The 25135-nt window shown below is 40.7% G+C and overlaps 1 protein-coding gene across 1 annotated transcript in view; it reads left to right on the top strand.

Annotated features, from left to right (window-relative positions):
- Pth2r (parathyroid hormone 2 receptor) overlaps positions 1 to 25135 on the top strand; it is an 83091-nt gene that overhangs the window by 56460 nt on the left and 1496 nt on the right. The window contains exons 10-12 of the mRNA XM_021168416.1: positions 10080 to 10174; positions 21560 to 21698; positions 23776 to 23817. Of these exons, the coding sequence (XP_021024075.1) occupies positions 10080 to 10174; positions 21560 to 21698; positions 23776 to 23817 (276 nt within the window). The remainder of the gene's footprint in view (positions 1 to 10079; positions 10175 to 21559; positions 21699 to 23775; positions 23818 to 25135) is intronic.

Consider the following 25135-nt stretch of genomic DNA (forward strand, 5'->3'; position numbering starts at 1 on the left):
GCTCTCCTCTTGCAGGGAAGGTGCCCAGATATCTGGTGTTCTAACCTGCTTCCTGGCAGAAGTTGTGATCCACTCACTAGGTCTTAAGATCCTGTGGAGGGTCCTGTGTATACCTTACGGGTGTCTGTAGACTCCACGCCCAAGGTACCCCTGTGCTGGTGTGGGCCAGAAGGGACTTGTGTCCCTGATCAGGCCAGGTTTTCTGCTTCCCTAATTAATGCAGTCTCAGGTCCCTTGAGATTGGATTGGAGCAGACGCTGTGTTCCACTCCCCAGAGGTCTTAAGATCCTGTGGCGGGTGTTGTGGGTAGCTGGCAGGTGTCAGCCGACTCTGCGCCCTAGCTATCCTAGTGCTGGCCGGACTGGAAGGGACTTGTGCCCCTGATCAGGCTGGGTTTTCTGCTTCCCTAACTAATGCAGTGTCAGGTCCCGCACGATTGGATTGGAGCAGATGCTGTGTTCCACTCACCAGAGGTCTTAAGATCCAGCATTCTCTCTTAAACGCCTATGTTCTTAATACATTTTGAGAGTTTCTTGGAGTACAGTAGCCACTGGATCAATGTAGTTGAAAGGACCAAGCACCGATACAAAGTATATGTCCTTGAGGACTGAGACGAAGGAAAGGCAAAATAAGTTCAGACAATGTAGAAATTCCCAGTCTGTTTCAGGAGACATTTTTTTTTCCTGTCTAGGAAGAGAAAGGACAGTCCTGCAGATAAAGGTCATTGTACTGGCTGGTTTTGTGTGTCAACTTGACACAGGCTGGAGTTATCACAGAGAAAGGAGCTTCAGTTGAGGAAATGCCTCCATGAGATCCAGCTGTGGGGCATTTTCTCAATTAGTGATCAAGGGTGGGAGGGCCCCTTTTGGGTGGGACCATCTCTGCACTGGCAGTCTTAGGTTCTATAAGAGAGCAGGCTGAGCAAGCCAGGGGAAACAAGCCAGTAAGTAACATCCCTCCACGACCTCTGTATCAGCTCCTGCTTCCTGACCTTCTTGAGTTCCAGTCCTGACTTTGGTGATGAACAGCAATATGCAAGTGTCAACTGAATAAACTCCTTCCTTCTAAACTTGCTTCCTGGTCATGATGTTTGTGCAGGAATAGAAACTCTGACTAAGTCAGTCATACAGTCTCATGACAAAATAAAGATGATACCCTGCATTTTGACCCTCTTCATTTCATGTGCACTCAATAAACATGCCAAATTCTGCCTTGAGCAATTATTAGGAAAAATCTTTCCATTTCAATGGGCTCAAGGATTGATTATAGATAGAATCACCAAGCCCATTTTTGTCTTAAGGAAACCCCCTATGATTTATTTATTTATTTATTTATTTATTTATTTATTTATTTATTCATTTATGTGGAAGGCAGGCAAAGGGTGCACATACACTATGCTTGTATGGAGGTCAGAAGACAAGAGGGACTAGTCTATCATGTGGATTCTGAAACTGAACTCAGATAATCAAACTAGGCAGAATAAACCTTTTCACTCACTGAGCCATCTTGATCCCTCCCCTACTTTTTTTGTTGTTGTTGTTCATTTGAATCTGGGAACCGAATCCAGGGCTTTCTGTATGTTGTTTGAACATTCTACTAAGCTATATCCTCAGCCTGAAATATGAGTTTTGAAGAGAAAATCCTGGAGGCATCATGTGGCCATATTAGGTGAATTCGTTTGGAAAGGCTGGTGCCTGCCTAGAGAGGCTGGTTATTGACCTTAAACACACAGTCCTGTTTGACTCTGGTGTCACTTACAGTATTTTGAAGGCCTTTTGCTTTCAAGAGGAGACACTCTAGTCTCCATGTTTGTTCCTGAGACCTAAGGGAGGAAATCATAAACCATGCTGCTCTTGTAACTGAGGGAGGTCAAAGTTCAGCAACCTGTGATTGGAAGCTTTTTGTAGTTTTCTAGGAATCAATTTCACATATTCCATTCACGAAATGATTTTTTTGGATATCACATGAAGCCTGCATATATTTTTCTGTACAGAGTATTGCCTTACCTTCTTAGATGAATTAGAGTGCTTGTGTCCAATAAAGTGAACCTTTTTTGAGAGAGAGAGAGAGAGAGAGAGAGAGAGAGAGAGAGAGAGACTGACTCTTTTTGTAGTTCTAATTGTCCTGTAACTCATTGTGTAGGCTAAGCAGTCTTCCAACTCTGTTCAAGGTATATGTTACCAGCCAAGTGAACATTTTCTTTTAAGTGAACTAAAAAAAAAAAAAAAATGTAACCAGTGCATATATATGTAAATGGGTGTCACTAGGCTGCCAGGACCTATCAATTTCTTCATTCTTCTCCCTTTTCTGCCTGGCCTTCCCTCTTGTCCCTCTTTCTGTATAGAGTCTCAGTGTGTGCCTCAGTCTTTGCCTTTGGACACACTCTGGAGTGGGTGCCTTTCTTTTCCCCAGTCCTGAGTTCTCCTCGGATTGCAGGGGCTCATGTGAGTGAAGCTCTTTTGTAGTCTTTCCCCTCTGGGGAAATGGGTTGAAACCCTGGTCATGAATGTAAGGCATGGAGTTGGCTTCAAGTAGCCCATCTTTTGTTTAGGGAATTTTCACTGAGCAGTGTCTTCCAGATTTCCAGGGACAGCATTGCCCCTCAGCATCCTGTGCCTCAGTGGGGAGATCTCTGCTATTTACAGGGTTCTTTAACATTTTGAATAAACCCAATATACATCCTCTAGCCCAGCTGTCAGTGGCAAGAAGGCTTCTGTTTTGTTAACCCTGACCATAACCTTCACCCTTTGTTGCAACATGTGTCTGTCTTAAAGTCAAATGCTATATAATCATTCCCGTCAGAGAACCCCAAAATGCAGCCCTCTACTCACACCACAGAATGGCTTACTCCTCAATATGTTAAACATAAGGAGTGTTTTAAATTTATTGATACTCATACTGTTATGGATTTATGAGCTTTTAAACTATAAGTAATACATTTCCCCATTATAATTATATTGCTATAATTTGATTCTATAATAAATATAAATACAAAATGCATAGCTCGTTTCTTATTAGTTTGTAACTCATGGACAGCATCTAGTGTATATATTAGAGCTTGAATTTCATTTGTAGTGTTATTTTGAGATATTTAAGAAAGACTTCTAGAAGGAAGATTTTTCTTTAGGAAAAAAGTCAATTTGGTATTTGCAATTCTGTCAAATACCAAATATAGCTACTAAACTAGATCTCTATAAATCTCTCCTTTACCAATCTTCCTTATCTCCATCTCTTGATTCTGGAGGTTGACTGACCCTCCTGTGATAACAGTTGGGGGGAAATGATTCATTGACTTAAGGAACAGAGAGTAGAATATACCTGTTTATTTTCCACATTTTAAAAAGTAATCAATATAGCATTTTAATAAGTCATCATTTAAGATGTTCCTAAACTTTTTTATGAGAGGTGCCATCCTGTTCCTTCTGTTAGAATTCTCTGAGATATCTTTTTTTATGGTTGTGTAGAACAAAATACACATGAGATGACAGAAAAAAAAACACCCTAAAAATCTGAACTTTGTATTAAATGTACTTCTTTCAAAGTAAACCATTAGTTATCTGAAGAGCCTGTCCGTGTCAAATACAGAGACTGGTCCATAGCACAATGATGCTGTAAAAGTGAATATAGACCAATAAAAGTGACTCTGAAGAAACACTCACTCCCAGTCCACATTTTCCTAATTCTGAGCCCCATGTATCATGTGAACTATAAACTCTGCATGCTTTCACAGTCGAATCGGTTTATGCAGGGTTATTTAAATGTGAAGAGCTCTACACTAGCATTGTCAAATTACCATCAGGAAAACATCTTCTAAATGGTTCCCACCCAGAACATTTTTTGACTCTTAGATTATTTTTGAAGATTTCTCAGAAAATGAACCACAGACTACAGAAAAGCATACCTACAAATTCAAATGCGTCAATGAGTGGCCAGCTCAGATTTCTTATTTTAGTTCTTTGGTTCTTTTTTAAATGCCAGCTATGGGTTGCTTGAAGACTGGGATGGTCTATTGCTTTATGGCCAATCAACAGTATTGCTTAGTTGTAGCTACTATATGAAAATTAGTTGAAGACAGTGACACATCTGTAGTCTCAGTTCTTGAGACAAAGGCGGCTTAGGAGGTCAAGGCCATCTTTGGCTAACACTGTGAATTCAAGACCAGCCTGGGCTACAGTCAGAACAACACAAGCCAAGCATTTCTTGTCAGCAATTCACAGAGCAACTAAAGAAAACTAAACTAGGTATTGGAGACACTGAATATCTTACATAATATGGCTTGGTTGTTCCTATATTTAAATGGGTCAGAAGTGTGACTCACTGGCATGGAACTAGGCATGGAATGCTAGTGCCTAAGTGTCTACTTTATGTGTGAATTCATAAAGACCTAATGGTACCTTGATAAACAGAAAGGGGCAATAAGATTATCTGAAAGACACTGGATTGTAAAACAAAACAATTGCTGAATTAGATTAACCTGTATACTTTAAAGATGTTTTAACATCAGCATGGAAGTCATGGAATATGTTTGCCTATGATAGACTATGGGTTCCATCCAAATTGTTAAAGATCCAATCTGAGTAAGAGAAGTTTCCACATGAAAGGCATGACTCAAGGAAAGAATTGATGCAGAAAGACAGCAAGGAAGATGATGCAGAAAGCTGATCCCCTGCATGGGGACAGCTCAACAAACCAGCTGAAGAAGTATATATCGTTCATCATACTGGCAGATTGGAAATCCTTGATGCTAAAATGGAATTTGCCTAAGGATAGGTGATCAGGAATGCAGGTATGAAGGATCATTGTATAAACAGATTTTCACAAGGACATTTGGACTATTAAGTTTGTGAAATTGATGACTGGTTTCTGTTGTAATAGTAAAACTGTGTGTGATTATCAGGTTAAGTGAAAGAGGGGAAGAGGTAGAGAAATCTTAATTTAGCAACATGGCTGTTCTGGCAAGAGATCATATCAAAAATTTTTCTAGGTCTGTGTGATCCAGCTAGAATGACACACATTTAATCCCTCTGGATAGAATATCCACCCCATAGTACACACCCTTAGTACACACCTTTAATCTAACACAAGGAAGGTAAAGTTAGTTTGTAAAAGGAAGCAGCCATGTTTGAAAGTGTCATCTAATTGAGGGGGAGACAAAGTGATGAATCAGAGAAAGATTTGACAGAATGAGTCAAAGATAGGATACACCCCAGTTTCACTAGAACAGACAGGAAAAAGAGGTTACTTAAGAGCAGCACAGGGTACATCAGGAGGGGAAGGCAATTCAGAGTGCCGTCGAGTTGATTTCAGACAATGCAGTTGAGTTTGGCTAAGTTCATCAGTTCAGAGGTAGTTTTTACCTGGACAATTATACAGAGATTATACAATTATATAATTATGCAATTATATAAGGAAACATTTTTTTTTCCAAGAACGTTGCATGAGGCATGCAGGGACTCTATGTAATTCTCACTTACAGCAGCAACAGCAAGAATCTCCTTCATCACTGAGAGGTAATCATAATAAATGTTCACCTTCATTGCCCTCGATTGGCACATGATGCACCTCTCCTAACTGCAGAACCATGTCAGTAATGTCTATAGGGAATTTTCTCTTTATGTCCTTATTCACAGTCTTTTCTTCAGAAAGAATAAATTGCTCACTAGCTCACAATTCCGTGTTCTCCATGTAAGCACCTTAGCCCCACACAGCTGGAAGCATCCTCTGGAAGGGCTCTTCCAGGGCAGGGCGGTCTCAGCTGCTGAAAATCTCTTCTCCTGCTCTGTGGTCTCACAACTTGCTGTTTATTCTACTGATGTAAAAACCTGGTTAGAGTTTAGGTCCATCTTTTACTAAACCATCCTGTTCTCAATGAATTTCTGTCTCCATATCCATTTGCTGCTTTATATATATTTAAGGCAAAGTACATTTATTCAGCAATAATAATACATTTTTAGAATTATAATGTAAGTGAAAAAAAACCCAAACTTCTTGGGGTTTTTGAATTCCAGACATGTCATTCTTGGGTATCCAGAGAAAATAAATTGAAGGAACTCTCAGAAATTTCAAGGTTAGGATTATTTTAAAATAATTCCAACAATTTTCACACTCTATTATTTTGAAGTTAAAATTTTTGTTGTTTTACTTTTGTGTTTTTTTTTTTAAACACACCAAGCTTATCAGTGCTTACAAAAGAACTACTCCCTACAGGAATAATCAGTGAAAAATGCAACTCAAAATTCATGCCTCCCAGGAAGGTAATGGCCCCTCATGGAATCAGATGTGGACACCGCCCATCGAGGACCGAATCTGCATTGAAAATGTGTTACCCTTTGAGAGTGCACTCAAGGGACATACACAAAGGATACTGTATATGTGAACTCATTAGTATGCCTTTTGGCTTTGTTTTGTAGCCCTTTCCTGTTCTCCTTTTAAGATGTTAAATGAAATCCTCACATTTGCTTACATACAGATGAGTATACATTATAGGCTGGCATACGAGTTGTGGGAGATCATGCCTTGTTTTCTTCATTCTGAGATTGGGTTACCTCACTTAACATCATTATACATTCTAAGTCTATCAGTTTTTTTCCCTGAAAATTTTGTAATTTCATTTTTTCTTCAGAATTGAATAATATTTCATTTTATATATGTACCAGACTTTCATCATCCATTTATCTGTTGATGGGCATCTAGGTTGGCCCCATTTCTTTTCTGTAATGAGGACAGCAGCAATAAATATGGGGATGCAAATGTCACTGTGGTGGGGAATGGGGTTCCCTGGATGCTTGCACTGGAGTGGAATAGCTGGGGTACATGTTAATTTTATTTTTACTTTTTTTTGGGGGGGGTATTTATTTCATTACATTTCCAATGCTATCCCAAAAGTCCTTGACATGTTCCCCTACCCACTCCCCCACCCACCCACTCCCACTTCTTGGCCCTGTCATTCCCCTGTACTGAGGCATATAAAGTTTGCATGACCAATGGGCCTCTCTTTCCACTGATTCATATGCATCTAGAGACACGAGCTCCCGGGGGAGGGGGGGTACTGGTTAGTTCATATTGTTGTTCCCCCTATAGGGTTGCAGATCCCTTTAACTGCTTGGGAACTTTCTCTAGCTTCTCCATTGGGAGCCCTGTGATCCATCCGATAGCTGACTGTGATCATCCACTTCTGTGTTTGCTAGGTCCCGGCATAGTCTCACAAGAGACAACTATATCTGGGTCCTTTCAGCAAAATCTTGCTAGTGTATGCAATGGTGTCAGCTTTTTGAAGCTGATTATGGGATGGATCCCCGGATATGGCAGTCTCTAGATGGTCCATCCTTTCGTCACAGCTCCAAACTTTGTCTCTGTAACTCCTTCCATGGGTGTTTTGTTCCCAATTCTAAGAAGGGGCAAAGTGTCCACACTTTGGTCTTGGTTCTTCTTGAGTTTCATGCAAAGAAGGGGCAAAGTTTCATGCATTTAGCAAATTGTATCTTATATCTTGGGTATTCTAAGTTTCTGGGCTAATATCCACTTATCAGTGAGTACATATTGTGTGAGTTCCTTTGTGATTGGGTTACCTCACTCAGGATGATGCCCTCCAGGTCCATCCATTTGGCTAGGAATTTCATAAATTCATTCTTTTTAATAGCTGAGTAGTACTCCATTGTGTAAATGTACCACATTTTCTGTATCCATTCCTCTGTTGAGGGGCATCTGGGTTCTTCCCAGCTTCTGGCTATTATAAATAAGGCTGCTATGAACATAGTGGAGCATGTGTCCTTTTTACCGGTTGGGACATCTTCTGGATATATGCCCAGGAGAGGTATTGTAGGATCCTCCGGTAGTACTATGTCCAGTTTTCTCAGGAACCGCCAGACTGATTTCCAGAGTGGTTGTACCAGCTTGCAATCCCACCAACAATGGAGGAGTGTTCCTCTTTCTCCACATCCTCGCCAGCATCTGCTGTCACCTGAATTTTTACTTTTTGAGAAACCTCCAAACTTATTTTCCTACTTGCTATCCTAATTTTACCCACCCACCACAAACAGTGAATAAGGGTTCCTCTTTCCCCACATCCTCCCCAACATTTGTTAATAGCCTGTTTGCTGATTGGCTGCTTTATTTCCTTTGTATTTAGTTTTGGCAGTGCTTTGTGTCTGAGGTGTAGTTGGTAAAGATTTTCAGATTTTCTCCCATCTGTGGCCTGTGTACTATGCTGATTGTTTCTGTTGCAATGCAGACACCTTTCAGCTTGCAGTAGCCCCACCATCTGATTCTAGGGCCTTGTTCTTATCCCATAATTCTGTTCAGAAAGTTCTTGCATTATTTTGAAGAGCATTTTTAATGCTTTTATCTAGAAGTAGAATCTCAGATTTAAAGTTAATGTCTTTGATCCATTTTTAATCAATGTATTCTTTTATTGCTTCAATTGTATTTGATGGTCAGAGCAACAGAATGGCCAGGAGTTACACAGTAGGTCCAGCTGTGTGTTCTACATTAGCATTCTGCCACTCACTGGCTGTGTGGTCACATACAGTGTCACCTACTCTGCATCTGTGAAGTGATGATGATGACATGTCTTCTAGAATCATTGTGAAAATTAAAAAGCTCTAATTTTTGTAAAAAAATCAGGATATTATGTAACCAATAACACTTTTTAGTTACCCTATAGTCTATAGTTCCCTAAACTATTTAGAACAATTGTTTGAAGTTTCATGAAGCTACTCTGACATGGATCATTATGTTTATAAACATGTGTGTATTTTCTTTGAAACTAACAAGTTCTGCTTAGGCTTAGTTTTTAATTAATACTTATTTTTTTAGTAGTCAATTTGCCATCCTTAAATATATCTTCTCTTTTATTAAACTGTTGGGTTAAGTGGCATATATTACTTCCCAATCAAAAAAAATTGGGGTGGGGTGTCATAATTTATCTTTGATGTATGACATGAAGACAGAGATCTTGGTTCTGGACATTTTCATACAGTAGAGCATAGGGTTGCACTTCTATTATATGGGTTAGGGACTGATAAATGACAGTGCATAGTTGGTTGTACTCCCATAGCACTTCTATGTTCAATTCCTCAGCCATTTACATAGTTGCTGTGATTCAGCCTTTCCCCAGATCTCCACCCTAGACTTACTGCATCACTAGGAGCTGTTTTCTCAGGTAAAGTGGAAATTCTGTGATGTGAAATAAATATGGCTGTTCAGAAAGCAATCCTCATGGAATGTTTTATGTATGTTTTAATACATCTGAAGAGAGTGAGAGTGTGATCATTAAATGCATCACAGAACTATGCAGATGGATTCAAATTCCAGTGAATAGCTGGGTAACCCAGGTCAAATCTTTTTGGATTGGAAGATTTGGGTCCTTAATAATGTCACAATAAAAATATCTCATAATTCTCATGAAGCTTAGAGAATGTTCAAGAAATGGCAGCCATGCACGGTTAGTCTAGGAGCATTTTCCTCTTATACAAAGGAAGAGGAACCAACTCTCTGCCATCTCCCTTGTTTGAAGGCAGAACTTGATTCTCTCTAATGGATCCCACACCTATCACTTTTCAAATTCAATATAACTTTCTACACCAGAGACCTTTTCTTATATAGCATCTTGCCTATAAAATATTCTTAACATGCATCTCCCAGTACATTTCACACATCATAGGTGAGAATATTATTCTCTGAACAATTCTATTACTCTTCTTCATGAACCCAGAGGCAGAGTGAGGTTTTAATATCAGTTTTAAAAGGTAGTCCCATTTACACAATAACTTATTTTTGTCCCTCCAGCCTTCCATATGGCTACATCTGAACTTTGGAATTTAGATTCTGGTAGATTATTTTCTGGTATTTCTGGTTTCTAATGCTATTAAAAATTTAGCCTTTCTTTTCTTTTTTATTTTTTAAATGAAAACAAATCAAGAATCAGTCGCCTTTATTGTCTTATCTCAGATTCTGCATCCAAATTTAGGGAATGGGTAATTTTTAGTCTTAATACAAAGAAGTTCAAATTATTAAGTTTCTACAAATGTCTTGAAGAGTAGTCTAATTTTTGTGTGGTATTACCTTCTTTTGTCTTTCAGCTGAATTTTATTCTGTTCCTGAATACAGTTAGAGTTCTTGCTACCAAAATTTGGGAAACCAATGCGGTTGGGCATGACATGAGAAAGCAGTACAGGTAATACAGAGAAACTTTCATCACAGGAAACACTTTGCTTGCCTTTTAAAGAATAAGCACCAGCTAGTCCTTAGGGGATTTGCTTTATGAATGTGTGTTTTTGTTTAATTCATTTACATGATTTGTTGGAAGCAAGTATATATAATCAAGATACAAATATCCCCAAATCTTCTTCTGTATATTTTTATCTGCTCCTAGCAGGTTGTTAATTTTCTACAAATTGTATGAATTTACCCAAGTCTCCTGGTGAGTATCTTAGGCAGTTGTCTGTATTTGAAAATATGTCCTTACTGAAACTAATCAACACCCAATCTTTGGTGAATTGATAGCTCTCAAATACATATTTTAAGAACTTTAAAAATTCACTGATTGGAGGAATTTTATTACTTTGTCTTTCATGAGGAAAAGGACAAATTGAATGTTCATAATCTCTATCAAGCCATTTTAAGGGAGTGCCCCTTCCTGCTAGTGATCATTTGGTAATTCTGAATACTAATGGCCTCTATCCAATTGAACTCACATGTCTAGTAATCAGGTGGATGCAGACTGGGTTTTATATTCCTTAAATCAGTTAACAACTTCTGCCTCTGCTTGCTGTGAAGTAATGTCGCACATGCTTGAAGAAACGAACCACGTTCAGCATGCTGAGTGTTATTTCACAAACATTCGCCAAGATTTTTATTTTGCTGATTCCTTACCCTCTAATATGTGTTAGCCTTTGCTGTCCAGCAGCAAAGACTACAAGGTTGGTTGGGACTCTATAGAGTGCACAATGTGAACAAACCTATAGCTTCCAACTCTAACAATGTTCAGTGGTAGCATTGTGATAAACACTGTGCCTAAGAATCTATGGATAAATGCCTATATTGTACTAAGATAGCTTATCTTGTGTTAGCCACCATTGAAGACACAGGCCAAGAATAATAGCACAGTGTGGGGATATAAATAACCTTTTATTCTTCTCCAAAAAATGTGATTATGTTTATAATTGCTGTAGATTTCTAGTTCTGAATGCAGGATGCTTATTTATATAGTTGTAAATGACATGAAGTTGACCGTCTTTGAAAAAGTTGCCCAAGAGTTTTGAGAAACTTATGTAAGAAAGGAGGATGATGAATAACACCTAAAAAATCCCGGGGGATTATTTCTTAGAATAATTGAGGAGAATAATTTATTAAGAATTTAAGTAAGCTGCTATTCAGAATTCAGAATAACTTTAATCTGATGTCCAGAAATATTTTAAATTTCAAAGTTGTTCATTAGAGAAGGTCTTGACTCATAGAACTTAGAGAATGTAGGTTTTCAGCTAACTGGCTATTTTTCCATAGATGAAACAAAATTGGTGTTCCTAATACTGTTCAGAGTTAAGCCACACATAAATACACAATGAGAAATGTGTTTCTTATTTGTGAAACTACTCACCAACGATTTGGAAATTCAGTTCAGTTTCTGTTTTTGAGACCCCAGATTATCAAACCTTACTTCCAAAGCAGACTTGAGAAGATGAAATTTGTGTTCTTGTTTCAGTAGTGTTAGTATTAATTTGAGCGTGGACTACTTAAATGTGTATGTCTTGGGGTTTCTATTGCTGTGAAAAGATACCGTGACCACTGCAACTCTTTAATTGGGGCTGGCTTACAGTTCAGGGGTTTAGTCTGTTATCATCATGGTGGGAAGCATGGGACATGCAAGCAGGCATGGTGTTGAGTGGTATATGAGAGTTTTACATGTAGATCCACAAGGAGCAGGAAGAGAAAGTGAGCCACTGGCCTGGCTTGAGCTTCTGAAATCTCAAAGCCACCCTGCCAGTGACATACTTCCCCTAACAAAGCCACAGCTCCTTTAACAAGGCCACAACTCCAATAATTACATTTCCTATGAGTCTATGGGGGCATTTTATTCAAACTACCACATTTCACTCCCTGACCTCCATAAGTTTGTGGCTATATCATAAGGCAAAATAAACTAAGTCCAACTTTAATGTCCCCACAGTCTTTAACCATCTCAGTCCTGTTTAAAAGTACAAATATAAAGTCTCTTCAGAGACTCTTGTCAATCTCTTAACTGTAATTCTTGTAAAGTCAAAATAAAAAAGCAGATAACATACTTCCAACATATAATGGCACAGAATTTATCTTACCATTTCAAAAAGGTGGAAAGGGAGCATAATTAGGTAATACTGGACCAAAGCAAGACCAAAACCCAGCTAGGCAAATGTCAAACTCTGCATCTCTATGTCTGATGTCAACCAGCTCTTCAGATCTTCAGCTTCTTTCAGCTTTGTAGACCACAACACACCTCTTTCTCTTGGGCTGTTTCCCTTCGTTTGTTAGTAGCTTCCATTGGCAGGTATCCCAGGAGTCTGGCATCTCCAACATCTTGGGGTCCCAAAGGCAATCTAGGCATCACATTTACAGCTTCATGTAATTGCCTTTCTAGGTCTCCATGCAGGGACATCCCTGACATGCTTGACCTCAGCAGCTTTCCTTAGTTGAGGAAGGAGATTCCATAACACCTTTACTATATCCTTGACTCTAAACTCAGAACCACACAGCTGAAGCTGTTAAGTTCTGCTACTTGCTGTAGAATTGGTTCTGTGTTTTGATCGGCTTTGTTTTTGATGGTTTCCTTCACTGTCTAAGCTTGGCTGTACTGGAACTTGCTCTGTAGACCAGGTTGGCTGTGAACTCACAAAGCCCACATTTCTCCAAACAAAAGCATGGTTACAGGCCTATTGCAGCAATACCCCAGTTTCTGGTACCAATTTTGGTCTTAGTTAGAGTTTCTATTGCTGTGAAGAGATATCATGACCATGGCAACTCTTATGTAGGGAAAGATTTAATTGTGCCTGGCTTACAATTTAGAGGTTTAGTTCATTATCGTTGTGCTGAGAATCATAGTGGCACATGGGCAGACACAGTACTGGAGAGATAACTGAGAGTTCGACATCTTGATCCACAGGGAGCAGGAAGAGATAGCAAGACATAGAACTTGGTGTGGGCTTCTAAAAACCTTAGAGCCCATCCTCCAGTGACACTTTCTCTAACAAGTCACACCTCCAATAATAGGATTCTATGGGAGTCATTTTTCACTCAAACAGTATGTTATCTCCAACCATTTTTGTACTTTCAAACTTTTGCAAAAGGTTTCTTTCATTAGCATTATCTCATACATATTTTGTAAAAGAAAGCAATACAAATTTAAAGCAATATGAAATGTCTAAGCAGTGGTATCTAATAAACACATTTCCATGCATGATCCTCTGAAAGACTAAAAACATTTTCAGAGATCATATAGTCTCTCCAGGAGAATGTCACGGAATAAGCTTGTCATTTGACATCCACATGACCATGTATTCTCTCTCTTCCTTTCCACCTCTTTTTCTCCTTTACACATGCATGTGCACACACACAAGCACACACAGGGACACCCACACAGCCACACATTCATGCACAAACATACATACACATACACACAGGTACCTGAAATTTACACTTAATCTCTTAGATGATATGGATAGTGCTTTAAAATGATGACAAATTAACAAATAAGATGTTGAGGTAGTTTCACTCTAATTTACAAACAAGTAGCTATAAAAAGCCCTTCACCCTGTTTTTCTCAGTGGCACGTGAAGGATGGTTTACCTATAGGTTATTTTAAAACAAGGTCAATGTGAAGACAACAAATTTATGAGATGGAGCTGAAGAGATGAACATTTTCTTTTTAAATTCAACTCAGTTCCAGTTGTTTTGGGGATCCTTCTGGAATATGCACTTGTACAGTGATGAGAGGGAAAGAGAGAAAATATCACCAGGGGACCTAAGCCAGAATAACCCCAGAAAGGCTTTGATCCTGGGCCCAGTTAGTATTCTCATTTTATAATAAAAAGCAAAAAGGTAAGGCAGGGTAAGGCAGGTAAAGAAGCAAGATTTTACAGTAGCTTATCTGACAGTTGGCAGGTGTTACGGGCAATCACCTATTGTTTCAGCAATTTCTCTAACTTAATTCTGCTCTAGGTAGCAAGAGCTCATCACATAGGCAGGACAAACAGTTCTTTAAGTAAACCGCTAAAGAAATCAACAAATCAGTATCTAATAATTGATCTTTTATATCTTATTCTATGCTGTTCCTTCCTTTTCATCTTCTACAACACCAGATGAATTTATCTTCAAGAAATGGATTGGTACTGGAGTGTCATCTGCATTGCCTTTCGGTTGTACTTCCAGCCTGAATCCTTCTAAATACCCTTTGGCATTTTCTCACACTATTCCTGTCTCCCCTTTCAGTGTTAATCCTCTAGGATTTTTGAAGACCATTGATGCCCATAAATCTGTTCCATTCTGAAGAGTGACGAAGCTCTCCTGAACAATAGCTACATTCTACTTGGTCTGAGTAGAGAACTGGCTATGATGGACTTATAGATGCCTTATTGTGAGGCATCAGTGCTCATGGACCCTGTCAGACTCAGTCCCAGAAGGACTGGTAAAAATACAGGAGTTCTCTTATTTCTTGAATCTAATAGATTCAAGGGTTGCTGGACCTTACTTCCTGTGAGCACATCTAAGTTAGAGGCCAAGAATACCCATCTGCAACTGTATCCTGGGTAGCAGATGTAATTACCATTGGAGTAGGTGCAGTAGGTAGCACTGGGAGCTACTGTTCTTTTAATTAGTCTAGTATAGCCTTTTCATTTCCCACACATTGGGCTTCTCTTAATGACTTGGTGGCCCTGTGAACCAGACCTGCCCCTTTCCTTTTGCTAGTCAGGCTTTGGTTATTTATTCCTCCTCTAGGGTAAGTAACTGGCTTGTACATATGTAGCAATCCTGACACAGGTAAAGGAGCACATGGCTGGCATTTACTAAGGCCATCATCTTAAGACATGTCTTCTTCAGATGAAGGACTTTATATGGTTAGTTTCCATAATATTTTTCCTAGTTTCCCCATCCCTAAAGGTCCACAATGACTTTAACTCCTTGTCAAATTGTGGGGGATCTTTTCCAGGAACCTTTCACGGCAACGTCTATGTATTACCAGTATTAAGATAACACATAATACTATCAGTATTAACCAATTATCAATTATAACCAACATAATCAATATTAACTAACATGTTTCTCACAGTTCATAACCATTCTTTTGTCATCTGGTCACTCATCCATTAGCTTTCACTAGAAAGAGCCATTTCTAAAAGGAATCACAGCCTGTTTTACCAGTGTGGGCAGTTCCATCACAATATGATTACGTCCAAGGGGTGATCAATGGTTGCAGAATCCATAGCATCAGGACATGAGGAGGCAGAGTAGGAGCTGAGCTGTTGTCTTCATTCTGAAGTTGTTTTGTAAGTTTCAGAGGTTGGTCTGGGTCAGCTCTCAAAGCTCATAGCAGCCTTAGTGTGGGGGTGGGATTTATTCACAGATTGGCACCTGCAACTTTAAGCTAATTTTTTGGTGCAGCATTAGCGAAGTCTTTCAAATTTCCTGGAATTCCATTGGGGATGCACAATTCCAGTTCCAGAGACTTTCAGTGAGCTGAGAGGCCTGGGGGATGCAGGCCTCTCTGGACTAACTGGGGTCGTGGTGAAGGAGATATCACTGGGGCCTCCAGAAATGTTTACAGAACCCTTCTAGAGTAAGCATTCTGATGCCAATGGGAGTGAAAGAAAATGTCACCCGTGGACCAAAGCCAGGAGAGTTCCTGAAAGGCTTTGATCCTGAGCTCAGTTTGTATTCTAGTTTTATACTCTAAAACTACAAGGTATGGCAGGCATGCAAGCAAGGGTTTACAGTCGTGTGTGTGGAAGTCAGCAAGTTAAGAGAAACGACCCATTGTTTCAGCGATTCTCTCAGGTCATTCTGTTCCAGGTAGCAAGTGACACCATGCTTGGCAAATAGGTAGCACATGCAAGTGCTTTAATAAATCACTAAATAAGTCAACATCCAAAAATGAGCTCTTTTATATTTTATTTTAACTTACTTTAACAAGTAAGAGGAATTGTTAGAACTTGGAAAATACAAGTGTGGAAGAGTTCACCAAAAAGAACACTTGAATGTTTCCTCTTACTGGACTTGTTCAATGTTAATCAAACAACATATTTAATGTTTAGGGTAAAACTAATACTGTGTGGCAGCAAAGCAGATAGATTTAAAGGTGAATAGTCATCCATGGGACAACTTTCCATGAATATTTTACTTCTTTGGGCTTCTATCCACAGCTGGAATTGATAACATGTTTTCTTATAAGAAGAGAGGTGACTACAGGATGCTACAGTAGCGTGGTCCAAAACTTCTAACAGTTTCATTTTGTTACATTTCACTCTTGCAAAAAGGGAGAGTGGAAGTAAGGAAGGGAGACAAAGCAACTGAGATCTTTGCATTTCAGTGGTTGGGAATCAGTTGCATTACTGTGGTAGACAGATTCCTACCATAGACTCTGGGAACCCTAGTTTTTTGTATCATTTATGTGCCATGTGTAATACCTGTCACCTAGACTTTGAATGTGGGCAAGGCTTACAATGACTTTGTTGATCTTTCCTTGATTAGGTTACATTACATGACAAAGAAAGTAGACTAGTCACTCTTATAATATTTTATAGACACTCCATCCTGGAAGCCTGGGAGGGCCTGTGGTTTGAATCTAAAGGCAGCCCATAAGATCCCAGTGACTCTTGGCCTGGAGCCAGAAGATAAACCTACAAATTCAATGGAGGTCTTTAGAAATCTGAATGAGTTGACAAGGGGAACCTTAGGTCCGTCTGTGAACCCAGCCTTAGCGGCAACCTTGAGTTCAGTCGTGAGATCCTGGAGTATAAGACCCAATTATATTGGTGTGCACTTGTAGCACTGCTTAGCAATGAAGTAAATGGACATCATTTAAGGTAGTAACTTTGTGGTACTTTGTTATACAATACACTGACGATGAATCCAATTACAGTTTTTACAGATGATCCCATATCCCCACAGAACTACAAAATAGCTTAGTTGTAGGCAAGAGGAGAAAACTCAAAAGAACTAATAGAGTATGGAATGGATTTCATTGCCTGATGCAGTTTTTCTCTGGTTTGTATTAAACTGAATGGTGACAAAACTTTTGCATTTGTAACCACTTTTATAATCTATCACTCTGATTTGATTTTACGTTTGAACATTGGTTTTGGTTCCCAGCTACAAAAGTAGGAGCGATCAAAGTTAGCTTGATTCTGAAAGCACTCTCCAGAGGGATTTACACTACATCTTAAAAAACAGAATGTAATTTTCTTCTCGAAGAAATGTTAGACAAGAATTTCAAGGCTGTGCAAGTGCAGTTAATGCAATTCCTGAATCTAACTAGACCAATATCAAAATGCCTTAGGTGTTCACAGCATCGTTCCCAGTCGTATAGTTACAGGTACTCGGGACTTACTGCTCAGCATTTGGAAGGTGGACAAGTATGGGTAGGTCCTGAGAGCTGAGTGTTATTCAGGTCAGAGGAGAGATCTGCTGCTTATCACAATGATGTCTGGAATGGATGGACTAATGCAGAATTCTAAGATTGAAGGAACTGTAGGCAAGACAAGTGGGGGCTCAGACCAGTGGTTGAAAAGCCCACAGGCTACAGAGTGAGGGGCAGGTAGCTGAACAGATGCAAGGGAACGTGATTCAGACAATATTGAGACACCATAGGCAATGAGGGAGGTAGAAAACTCCAGACATTTGAGCTGGACACCTCCATCAGAACCTGTGGGTCCTCCAGGAAGCAGGTTATGATGGAAAATGTGCTGGTAGGTAACTCCCAAGAAAGCCTTGAGATAGTAGAGCCTTTACAGGCTTGTGGACCCCACCTCACTTATCTGTAAGACCAGATAAATGAATCAGAATTCTGTAGGTAACAAACATCAAGGTTAGATTCTGAATCTAGTTCTCTTTAGTCTTAGCTAGCGAGATCTTGGCTCACCCACACAGCTTGTTTCCAAGAAGAGAAATAATAAATAAATAATGCATCTAGAGGAGAGACTGGCAAGGACAGAAGACTAAGTTGTTTGAGATTCTTGGTGTAAATTATTCACAAGGGGGGACATTTGGGAAATGGGAAGAAGTGGGACACATTTGGTCATTGCTTGGATCAGAAGTACAATTAAAACAAAAGTCACCCCAAACTGGAAGAAAGTGGTGACAGAAGGAATGGCTTAGTGGCTTTCAACATCACATTTTCCATTTCATTATCTGTAGGTCAGGAATCTGGGTGCTGGCCCTTTGCTTCTCTGGCTGTTATGAGGCTGCAACTAAAACATCAGTCAGGGTGGTGAGATGATGGTGAAGTTGGGCTGGGGCAGATATATATGAGTCCGTGTGACTCCTGGTAGATTTGGGTGCTTATCGGCTGATATCTAGATACTACTGTTTCTTGCCACACGAGCCTTTCAGTAGACTATCTCACACTACTGAGAGCTTTGGCAGCTTGTCTTACTGTAGAAGGCTAGGAAGATGGCAGTTAGAACCTTAGGCAACACCAACACAGAAGCAGTAGTCTATCACCATTGTCATAATCTATCTACTAGAAGAAATTTCCTTACTCAGGGAAAGAACTGACGAGGGCTTACTAGCAGGAGGTGGGATTAGTTGGGGGCCAGTTTAGACTAAGCCTGTCTGTACTAGACAAGGTTTTGTTTTGTTTTGTTTTGTTTTCAGAACAATTAATAGGGTTGACAAGATGTGCACAGGTGAACGGGCAGATAGGTTTGTGAGTAGGTAGGTAGTTATAGGTAGATGGACAACAGTACTTGCTCAACTTGTTCTAGTGGCTCTAGAGGCTAAGAAGTCCTGTGGCAAGCCTTCAGCAAGCCGCAGTTCCAGGTCTCTGGTTAAGTCCTAAGTCTTACGACTAAGAAAACAAATAGTGTAGCTCTCTGCCCCAGAGATACCCAACAGCTCAGCAGCCTACAGGTGCAAGCAAGTCCCAGATCCAAAGGCTGCAGAGCCTGGAAAGGCTGAAGGTGGGCGAGCAGTGTCCCAGCTGCAGAAGAGGAAAAGCCTACAAACTTTTCCTCTGCTTTCTGGCTCTGTCAGAGGGTCTGTTCCCTTGATGCTGTTCAGCTACCTGCCCTTTGCTCACCATTTCCCCCATAGCCTGTCCACTGTTCTCACTCCTCATCACATGTCTTGCCTACAGTTCCTAGAATTCTACATTAGTACATTTCATTCAAGACAGCAACACTGATAAGCCTGCCTGTACTTGTCCTTCTGAGTACTAAATAGTGAGCCCCAGGTGGTTGGTGGCACCTTACCCACTGAATGTGGGAAGGTAGACCTTCCACATTGAGCCCAGCTACTCAGGTACCCATCTCCTTTGGAGGCACCTTCACAGACACATCAAAAAGAATGCCTTACCAGTGTTTAAAAATACCATCCCTAGGCAAACTGACACCTAAAGCTAAACATCACCCTCACATTGGAAAACCCAGGATTGCCTCAAATGTACAAGGGCATTAGGGTGAGGCCAGGACAAGGCAGGGATGGCTCATGCCTTTAATTGAAGCACTGAGGCAGAGGCAGAGACAGGAGGCAAGGTCCCTGTGAGGTGAGTCTATTCTACATAGTGAGGTGTAGGCCAGCCAGGGATACCCAATGAGACCCTTTCTCAAAATCAAGAGAGATAGACAGACAGACAGACAGACAGACAGATGATAGAATTAAATAGATCAATGGGTAGTTTGAAATTAACTATTTGACAGCAAATATTCAGAACAAGAAGAACTGACACATTAGCTCATAAGGAATTGTGAAGTATCTCCAAGAGTAGTTGATTTTTTAAAATTAAATTAAAATTTCAAATTTCATATATATAGGTATCATAGCCACAAGTTACATATTCTCCAAAAATATCACTCATAGCCCACAAGTTATATATTCTCCCAAAACAATCACTACAAAACATACTCTTCAAAAACAGATTAAAATCATTACACAAAGGGAAATTATAATATAATTACTAATTATATATTCTTCTTTTGAAACCCACACATAACTGAACATTTCCCATCTTTCTTTCCACAAATTCATCCTAGCCTCAAGTCAATAATTATTGATTGACAAAGTTTAAGCAAGCCAAGTCTATTGTAGCTAATTTTCTCCTATGCTAGCTTATGACAGTTTGTATTTACCAAGATACAAATCACTTATTTTACGTCTTATTTTTTGAAACATTCTTCAGCTAACCTGTCTAATCATCTTTTCTCCATCCTTATTCTCACAATAGGATCATTTACTCTTTGTTCATAACCCTGCCTTTTCATGGTGCACACAGAAAACTGTGACCACACTCTTAGATAGATAACAAGATCAAGGAACTCAGACCCAATCTAGAGTGAATGGTTTCTTTGGTCATTAACCTGTCTCAAACCTGTTTTCCTCTCCACAAGCACAACTATGTGCCTGTGATGCATGAGAGCTCACTGTGCTTCTGCCCTAGCCTAGGCAGCTGTCACTACTCTACAAAGGGAGAAGGCACAGTCTGCTCTTAGTTCTGTCTTTGTTATATCTTTCTGACAAAACCACCTATGCCATAGCCTTAACCTTCCCTATCAACTATCCTAACTTCCTAAAACTATTTAAATCAAATCAGAAATTCTGTAAAGTCATTAATTCATATAAACAGTATTATCTATGAAAGTTCATCTTCATATTGATCTGCAGGAAAATTGCCCAATAGAGTGGGCTGACTCCCATAAAACAATCATACCAGACTACGGGCCACTGGTGTCTCCCCACACTCACCCACACCATGTTAGATACAGAAGGAATATATCAATGAAAAACATGAGAAGAGGCAGCAGCAGCAAGAAGCAATTCAGAGATGAACTCCCCAGGGCTGTGCCTCTCTACGGTACATCCATTGCAGCTGTGCAAAGTGATGGACCATCTCTGGGAAGCTCATTTGCCCATTGCAGCAATTTCCTACACATACATACTCCCACACTATCTATCAATACAGACACACACACACACACACACACACACACACACACACACACACACACACACAGGTATGCACACATACCACAAACATACACATAATACATACATACATTTATACAGCTACATACAAACAAAACACACATATACAATACGCATATACATTCATACATGCACACATGCACACCCACACCACATCACACACATATACATACACACACAACACACACACACACACACACACACACACACACACACACACACACCTCAACCAATCCATTGAAATCCCCCAAAGACATGGAGGAAGGAGGCTAGACAGCCTGGCAGCAGCTGAGGCGTCAGTTCCTCTGAGTACCACTGATGCTCACTTCTCCAGCAGGATGCTTCTCCTGAAGGTTTGAGGTCAGTTAATAGAAAACCTTGTGCTCTCTTCCAGGAAACTGGCTAAGTCAACACTGGTCCTGGTGCTGGTATTTGGCGTGCATTACATCGTGTTTGTCTGCCAGCCGCACTCCTTCTCGGGGCTCTGGTGGGAGATCCGCATGCACTGTGAGCTCTTCTTCAACTCCTTCCAGGTGACCAGCCACGCCTCTGGCCTGGGGCTTGTGAATATATTTTGCTCATGTCCTTGGCACCTTTCTCTGCCCTTCTCTTTGACTTGGTGCGCCTGTCTTCTGAGGGCCAGAGGAGGACACTATTTTCTGGCTCTTACTATCTTCCTTCCTAGGGGTTAGGTTAATTCTCTGACTCAGAAAGAACCAGTTTCTTTGGAGCTGTTTGACAGAGGGACAAGCCTGGGTAGCAAGATAAGAGGGTACATGGTTGAAGAGCACACCACTGCTGCAGAGCAGAGTCAGTCATTTGGTGTGTGTATGGAAAAATAAATGAAATGAAAGAAGACAAAGGCAGGCAAAAGGGAGACAGGAAAGTAAAGTAAACAGAAGAGGTTGCCACCACCCACTTCCTTTCAGTGTGAAGAGGATGCCTGTAACCTTGCAGATGGACCAGTCTTCACTCTGCCTCCTTCCTCCAACCTTGATTCTAGTGACATATTTACTCCAGAGGGAGTAACAGAGTTTGAGACAAATAGTAGTGGCTGTGGCCTGAGAGCAGGGATTGGAATTACCCTCATGGAAGTGATTATGTGAGTGTTTTGTGATCAAAGAATGGAAAGGAGTCATAGAGCGTATCAAATATGTTGGTGGAGACATCAGGTAGGTGAGCTGTGATGAAGACCAAAACTTTCCACTGTGGATTTCAGATGAAGCTTGATGGTGTCCCTAGCATTTGGTTCATAGGAGCAGGTGGTTTGCTAAATCAGTGAGTTCTGGAGGTTTTACCTAATGGTTAAAATGATGTAGGTCTGCTACAAGGTGGGCAACAAATGACTCTTGAGGGAGTTGAAGATAGCCTGAGATGGTCTGGGCTCTCTTAATCAGCTACAACTCTCCATAGCCACAAAGTTTTAATAAGGCTGAAAAATCTATAACACCGGGAACACCAGTTCACAACAGCCTGAACAATTGAAGCTATTAGAGTTGGTGGTCTCACTTACGTGACAAAATTATCCAAAGGTTTCATGATGCACCCAGGATCAAGTGTATGTTGTTTTCTGCCATGCATAGCCCTGCATGGGCTGGAGCCTGCCAACACTCACCAGTTCTCCCACTGAGCTCGTGGGACATGACTTCAGCACTTGTGCTTGAGATGGGTGTGTGTGTGTGTGTGTGTGTGTGTCACACTCTGTTTTTTTTTGTCCCCGAATGCTGCTCCCCTTCTTCTCCATCTTCCCCATCTTCCTCATCTTCATCTAGTTGACATCTCTTTTGTTTATTTGTTTTTGACACAGGGTTTCTCTGTGTAGCCCTGGCTGTCCTGGAACTCACTCTGTACTCTGTAGACTAGGCTAGCCTTGAGCTCAGAGATCTGCCTGACTCTGCCTCCCAAGTGCTGGGATTAAAGGCGTGCGCCACCACTGCCCTGCACCAGTTGACATCTTGTTACTCTGACCAGCTTAAACGTCACCACAGAGAAGTCTTGGCTGAGTTTCTGTAGTACACCTGCCCAATTGTTCCCTGTAACTTTGATTTTTATCTGTAAGACCCTTATCACCTTGTATTTCTCCTGTGCTTGTTGGCTTTTATTTTATCCTGGTTTTGTCCCTTCCAGAACTGTCTGGTTTACATCCCCACCCCTAGCCTGCTGAATCAGTTACTCTTAGCACAGTGTTTAGGCCCAGTAGATATTTCACAGTCACGGAAGAGCTTCTTTGTGCTCTTACCCTATAGTGTTCTGTGTTGGTAGCTTCGATCATCCAAGGTATGTAAACCTATTTTACCAAGCAGGGGGTGAGTCCTTTGTGATCTTTGAGCAGCAGTAGACACAAAACTGCATAATAGGAATTGGTTCTTTGTGCACCTCCGATCAGCTGACTCAGTTATTTGTTTGGCTTGGCTGAAACCAAGGGAAGCTCACAAACACATGTAATATAAACACAAACAATGGGAAATACCAGGAGAAAATAATTCGTGTGATCTTTGGAGGAAATCATCAGAACCCAGCTGGTGAATTTTGACACAGTTCTTGTGTCCTTTCTGCTGTGGGTTTCACGAATTGCTACCCACCCGGCTCACACCTTCTTTCTCTCTCCAGGGTTTCTTCGTGTCTATTGTCTATTGCTACTGCAATGGAGAGGTAAGTGTGAAGATGCCAGGGGCCTCTGAAGGGACACTCCATGTTAACATTTGTTCTAACCCATTCTGTGTCTTTGTGACAGAACACAAGAAACTTAGTGATTTGTAAAGAGTAGAGGTCTGTTCTTTACGGTTCTGAAAGTGGGACTGTCTAATGTCATGGAGGCCATATGTGACCGGGGTCTTCTTGTTCTATCATCCTGTGATAGAAGGCAGAAGCAAGAGCTCCCATCTCTAAGAGCAAGAGATTGAACTCAAAACCCTGAGCCATTTCCCAATGGGTAGGGTGCTTCTTACTCCAGTTAATTTTAAATAAATTCTGCTTAATACTAAAACCTTTGGTCCTCACCAAGTTCTACAAATAGTCAATAACATTCCTTTTCATGAATCAACATGAAAATAAGTTAAATTCAATCAAAGCAGGTAAGTTTTACACTACAAGCTGAGGATGGCGACATCTCAATCCGTTTGGAAGTCTCCAGAGAGAAGGAACTATACATTACATCATCGTGTGGATGATGCATGTGATCCTGGAGCTCTCGGAGTGCCCTGCTATTGCCGATCTTGTCTTTTTCTCTCAGATTTCCAACTTGCTCCAAGTCCCAGGAGGACAAAGATGCTTGTTACTGCAGTAGACCACAGGATGCTCCAAGTACATGATTCTGTGGGTTGTTGGTCGCTGCGTAAGGGGCTTGAATGGCAACTTAGCAATGCCCCGATTTACTGCTGTGTTGTTTTTACCTTAATTTGCAGCAGGGCTAAGTGTATCAGTGGTTTCTTTATTTATCTATCTATTATTTATTTGTTCCTCAGGGCACACCAACTTACGAGCGTTTGCTTCCCTGGGTCTTTGCTTTCCCTGCTGTTCTCAGAGAAGAGTCAGTCCACAGCGCACTTTGGTGGCAGGCACAGAGTCCAGGTCCCCATCTAGTCAGACCACGATTGCAGGGCCTGCTTCTCCATCTCTCATCCTTCTTCCTTCTTCCCTCCTGTTTGCTCACGAAGTTTGATAGCATAGCAGGGCAGTTTCCTTCCAAGCTGAGTCCCTTCCTTCACATTCCTCCGCCTTGGGTGCTATCAGAGTTCATTCAGTCGTTACCGAGTGGTGGGGCAAAGGGCTGATCTCTCATCTTATTGGGGCAGAAATAATTTTAAAGGAAGAATTTGGGAGGTTGGTGTTTGGGGCCTCAGAATCAGACACAGGAAAGCACAGATAAAAGCTGTTTGGAGTTCAGGGGTCATGGTTAGCTGGCTGTGTCAGCTCAGTGAAGGCTCCAAACAGAGACAGGAAAAGCAGAAGCCCCAGCCTCTCTTCTTGA

The sequence above is a fragment of the Mus caroli genome, chromosome 1 (assembly GCF_900094665.2).
Source record: "Mus caroli chromosome 1, CAROLI_EIJ_v1.1, whole genome shotgun sequence".
In the NCBI taxonomy this organism is placed as follows: domain Eukaryota; kingdom Metazoa; phylum Chordata; class Mammalia; order Rodentia; family Muridae; genus Mus; species Mus caroli.